Here is a 6,000-nt window from a genome sequence, read left to right as displayed (position 1 = left end):
ATGTATGTATGTATGTATGTATGTATGTATGTAATGTAATGTATGTATGTATGTATGTATGTATGTATGAATGTATATATATATATATATATATATACATACATACATGCATACATGCATACATACACATATTCATATATATATATATGTATGAATGTATGTATTTATCTGTAAATTTATACATATATATACATGAACATATATATATATATACACACACATGTACATACATACACATATCTATATATTTAAACATATGTTCATAAACGTGTTTATTTTGTATTACGACGAACCCCATTTCATTGAACCCGTGTACTATCGACCATAAATCCAATTTGACCTTTTTTTAATTCATCACGTTTTGTTGAATCTTGGGCCATCGGACATATTTTTTTGATTGGACCAACCCCCCGAGACTTGACCATGTCTTTTGTGAGGAATGACATTTTCATTGCACCATAAAGGAAAAACCAATGTGAGGTCATGCAGGTGGGAGCTCACTTGATGGAAGAAGATTTCCATAAGATATTCATGCCGTTGGCATGAATTCTTACATGGATTAGAAGCCTCGTGGAGTGACATTGATTTTTTTATAATTTATCAGCTTTTATTGAGTCTTGTGCCTTCGGACATATTTTTTTGATTAGACCAACCCCCCCCAAGACTTTACCGTGTCTTTTTTCGTGAGGAATGACATTTTCATTGCACCATAAAGGAAAAACCAATGTGAGGTCATGGAGGTCGTTGGCATGAATTGTTGCATGGATTGGAAGCCTCGTGGAGTTGTGGTAATCCATAGAACCCATTTATGAGATTGTTGTTTGTCGCTTCTCCCTTCTTTTGGAAAAAGACTCTTTGCGCTTTTGCATGAATTGTGAAAGCGAGAAAACGTTGACAATCACAAAAGTGGACTTTGCGCGTCGGGTTTACGCGGGCATGCAGAAGAGACCCCTTGGAGAATGCCCACGCAAATGGCAAAAAAGAAGATTGACGCAGCCAGCTTTAGCGAATTAATCAACGTTCAACTTGTTCTAGATACTGCGGCAATAGATGTTTAAGCCTTGCACGCATGATGCGTGGTGAGTACTATAAGAAGGTCCGATCCTTTGGTTATTTCCCCACACACAGTGCACACCCCTTCAGAACTGCATATCTAGGTAAATAGAGGAGGGCCCAATTATTTCGCGTTGTTTTGCCTGCACACACACAGCCATACCAACACATACGTACACACACACACTGCTAGCTCTCTAAATAGAATAATATGCGTGCAGCACCTGTGGTACTCTCCTTGGCCTTGCTTTTCCTTGTTGCGCTGTTAGCCTTACCGCACTCCGGATCATGCCAGCCCTCCACATGCAACCCGCACCTCTCCTCCCCCCCACTGGAGAAGTTCGTGGACTCCCTTCCCATCCCCACCGTCATCAACGTGAGCGCAGGTCAGCCCATTACCCTGGGAGCCTACAAGATCAAGCAGGTGATTAAGCATGAATCAATAAGAAGCTCGTACACACGTACAGATAATTAATACAAGGATTAATTCTAGTCGTCTTATCAAACTAACTTCCGTTTCATTAATCCGTGGATCATTGTATCATGCAGAAGCTACACAGAGATCTGCCTGAAACCACCCTTTACGCCTTTGGCACAAGCCAAGCCAGCGCAAGCTCCCCGGGTCCGACACTGGAAGCTGTCCACCGGGTGGAATCCCACGTGCGATGGGAGAACCACATCACGGACAAGCAGCACATGCTTACGGTGGACCACACACTGCACTGGGCCAACCCACGCGATGGAGGGGTGCCCACCGTGACACACTTGCATGGAGGCCAGGTGGAGAGCTCCTCGGACGGGCATCCGGACGCGTGGATCACGGCCAGTGGAGAGACAGGCAAAACTTTCCAGACCCAGAACCACACCTACCCCAACACGCAAGACCCCACCATGCTATGGTACCATGACCACGCTGTTGGCATCACCAGGTTGAATGTGTTTGCCGGGCTGCAGGGCCTCTACATCATCCGCTCAGCCGATGAAGAGATGCTGAAGCTGCCTAGAGGAGCCTACGAGGTCCCTCTTGTACTCCAAGACAAGGAATTCTATTATAACGGCACATTGGAGTTCCCCACCAGTGGTGATGCCCCATTGGTTCATCCCAACTGTTGCGCGGAGTTCTACGGGGACACTCTCCTGGTGAATGGCAAAGTGTGGCCGTATTTGAGTGTGGAGCCTCGCCTCTACCGCTTTCGAATCCTCAACGGTGCAAGTTCCCGCTTCTTCACGCTCTTTCTCAGCAACCCAAGCATCCCCTTCCTGCAGATAGGTACAGACGGAGGCTTCCTTCCCAAGCCCTTGAGCCTCTCCGATAACATTACTATTGGGCCGGCCGAGAGGTTAGACGTGCTAATCGACTTCTCGAGCCTCCAGCCTGGATCGGAGGTCTTTCTAAACAACTCAGCACAGTCTCCTTACCCCGTCGGCTACGACACATTTGACGACAACGTCAACACAACAGTGATCATGAAGTTCAGCGTGGTAGCGAGCATTAATAGTTCTTATCAAGCCGATACCAACACAATACCGAAATCGCTTCCTGCCCGACTCCGCAGAATCAACCACAAGAATGCGCTGGTTCGCAACCTCACCCTGCTGCAAGTCGATGATAACACCGGGAGCACGGTGCAGGTGCTATTGAGCAACTTGACCTGGCAGGATCCTGTCACAGAGACACCCAAGCTAGGAGCGGTCGAGGTGTGGAGGATAATCAACCTCACAAACCGAACTCACCCGATCCACGTGCATCTCATCACTTTCAAGGTGCTGGATCAGCAGGCTTTTGACGTTGATCGCTACAACGCCGGCAACTGCTCCTTAGATGTTCCTTACCACTACAAGTCAAGGAGCTGCTACACGGAGAAGAGGAGGAAGCCGGGCAACAATCAGCTGGGTTGGAAGGACACGGTGTCTGCTTCTCCGTGGGTTGTCACCAGATTGCTCATGCGCTTCACCACTTCCGAAGACAAGCCCTTTCCCTTCGATGCAACATCGGAGCCAGGCTATCTGTGGCACTGCCACATGATAGACCACGAAGACAATGACATGATGCGCCCCATGAAGCTCCAAAAGTCTTAGTACTTGCGCACACACCCTTGGTAGTCCTATCCAATTCTTTCATTCATTCATATACTCCTGCGGGCCCAAATCAGAAGCCTAACCAAATACGAAAATTGTTGTTGTTTAACATCAATCTAGTTATCATCTCTCTTACTTTTAAATCAATCTCTTCAATTAATTAATTTCTTTGGCCTTGCACATGAGGCTTGTGATTTATCTTCAAATTTGTGGGTCTGGAGAGTTAGAGTGAGGCTTGTGATTTCTTTGGCCTTGCACACTTGTGATTTAACCTAAGCATGTAATCTCAATATATAATCTCATGGCATGTCTTTCATAGGTAAGCACACATGAAAAATATACAATACTAACATTTATAATGCCAATGGCCAAATGAAGTGATGGTTGTCAATGGATGGCATTGACACTAGAGAGATGTCTAATGAGGATTAATAAGTAGGTGTTGGTTCAATGGCCAAATGAAGTGATGGTTGCCAATGGATGGCATTGACGCTAGAGAGATGTCCAATGAGGATTAAAAAGTAGGTGAATCAATTAGAAAGTCAATCTCATCCCGTGATGGCTAAAGTAATTTTTTAATCTGCATGGAACTAATGTGGGAAGAATGGTCAGGTACGAATAGCTGGTATGCAATTGGTAGCAGTAGTGGGACTTGGTTTAGTAAGTTTGCTATACAATTTCTCCATGGAACATGGTTCCTTTTGAGCTTTGATTTGTTTTATTTTTGGGTATGTTGTTATAGGAATTGTTGGCTTTAGGTACCCAAATCAAGTCATTTGTAGGATAATTCTGAGCCTTGAGAATACGTTTATGTAGCCATATTTATGAATGCTAAGCTTGTGGTTGTCATACAACTTCATGTCTATTTCTAGGTTTGTGTGTAGAGCCATGTCAGTGTGACCTCGGGCAGTTACACTCACTCAAACAAACAAACACCTTTCTCATATTTTATTTCTTCCATTTTTGTCATTTTAAAAATGTAAAAAAATAGAAACATAATAGAAATTAACCATACACACACGCATTCAAAATGGATAGTGGCTATGTGATGGGGATATTCCTTGGTAGTGGTGCCACTTATGGAGGGCCCTTACACCATGAGAAAGGTGAAGGGAACGACCAAATATCGTGGTCTTTGCCCAATCACACTTGAGAGTACAAACAACTCAATCGAGAAGCCAATTTATCGTGGCCTAACCCAAAATGCAAACGGGGATGTGTCACTCAACTCGTTGAATACTTGTTGTTAGGATTCTCATTGTTGTTGCGATCGGTGCATGAGGATTAATAAGTAGGTGAATAAGTTAGAAAGCTAGTCCTATTCCGTGATGTTGTTTCAGGAAATTGTTTGATTTACATGACACTAATGTCAGAAGAATGGTCAGTAGGAATAGCCGACATGCAATTGATAGCGGTAGTGGGACTTGGTTTAGTAAGTTTGTTATACGAGGTGTCAACCATTTTTAGTTTTGGAATCCACAAGGATCTCATCCACTCGTAATAACCTTGGATTAAAAGTTGTCTTGGGGACCCACACTTTTCGAATGTGCACCTATTCTAGGTAGCGAGTTTTCAATGAGGGCTTTTTGCGTGAAACCTGGTTCCTTTTGAACTTTGATTTGTTTTCTTTTTGTGTATGTTATTTCTTGAAGTTGGTGGCTTTAGGTACCGAAGTCAAGTTATTTTTGGAAGGATAGTTTTGAGCCTTGAGAATGGGTTTGTGTAGCCATCTTTGTGAATGTTAAGCTTGGGGTTGTCGTACAAGTTGATGTCTATATCTAGGTTTATGTGTAAAGTGTTGGTGTGAACTCAGGTAGTTACACTCACTCAAGCAAACAAACACCTTTCTCATATTTTATTTCTTCCATTTTTTCCATTCTTGAAAAAAAAACAAAAAATAGAAACATAACAGAAATTAACCATACACACACACATTCAAAATGGGAAGTGGCTATGTGATGGGGCTATTCTCAGGTAGTGGCACCACTTACCTTATGCCATGGCAAAGGCGTAAGGAATAACCAAATATCGTGGTCTTTACCAAATCACACTCGAAAGCACAAACAACTCAACCGACAAGCCAATTTACCATGGCCTAATGCACAAAATGCAAATGGGGGTATGTCACTCACTTTGTTGAATGCTTGTTGCTGGGATGCTTACGGCTATCATCACTGCATAAGCACCCGAGAGCTCTACTCCACTACCGTCGCCCCAATCCAATGGAAGCTTAACCCTCCTCATACTCAATCTCTCTCTGAAACATACACTCACACATACACAATGAGCATATAACAACTCTAATTGGATTAGGTAAGGAGCAAGAGAGTGGAGAAGAAGAATTACAAATTGACCCTTATCTTGGCCCCAAGCATGCCTTGGTTGGCCATACTTAAAATATAGGTCCCTTGCTAGCCAAGGCCACCTAGGCTTGTGCAAAAACTTAATCTAAGAATGTAATCTCAATAATTAATCTCATGGCACGTCTTTCATAGACTTTTAAGTGACGATCATACACGTAAAATACACAATATTAGCATTTATAATGTCAGTGGCTCCAAAAGAAGTGGATGGCATCACTAGAGATGTGTACATTGAGGATTAATAAGTAGGTGGATAAGTTGGAAAGTCAGTCTCATTCTGTGATATTATTTCAAGTAATTTTTTATTTGCATGGCACTAATGTGGGAAGAATGATCAGTAGGAATCGCGAGCATGTAGTTGGTAGTAGGTAGGTAGTGGGACTTGGTTTAGTAAGTTTGTTATACATAATATCAACCATTACAGTTTTAGAATCCATAAGGATCTCATCCACTTGTAATAACCTTGAGCTAAAAGTAGTGCCTAATTAGGCACCCACACTTGTCG

General features: G+C 43.0%; 1 protein-coding gene across 1 annotated transcript; it reads left to right on the top strand.

Moving 5' to 3' along the window:
• Window positions 1–1,119: 1,119 nt before the first annotated feature.
• Window positions 1,120–3,435, top strand: LOC147636157 (uncharacterized). Its single transcript, XM_086801106.1, has 2 exons — window positions 1,120–1,477; window positions 1,603–3,435. The coding sequence occupies exons 1-2, from the start codon at window positions 1,265–1,267 to the stop codon at window positions 3,130–3,132; spliced, it is 1,743 nt and encodes a 580-aa protein (XP_086657232.1). The 5' UTR covers window positions 1,120–1,264; the 3' UTR covers window positions 3,133–3,435.
• The last annotated feature ends 2,565 nt before the right edge of the window (window positions 3,436–6,000 follow it).

The sequence above is a fragment of the Cibotium barometz genome, chromosome 8 (genome assembly GCF_041138505.1).
Source record: "Cibotium barometz isolate CiBa-2024 chromosome 8, ASM4113850v1, whole genome shotgun sequence".
In the NCBI taxonomy this organism is placed as follows: Eukaryota; Viridiplantae; Streptophyta; class Polypodiopsida; order Cyatheales; family Cibotiaceae; genus Cibotium; species Cibotium barometz.
This window is presented reverse-complemented; position numbering and strand designations above follow the sequence as displayed.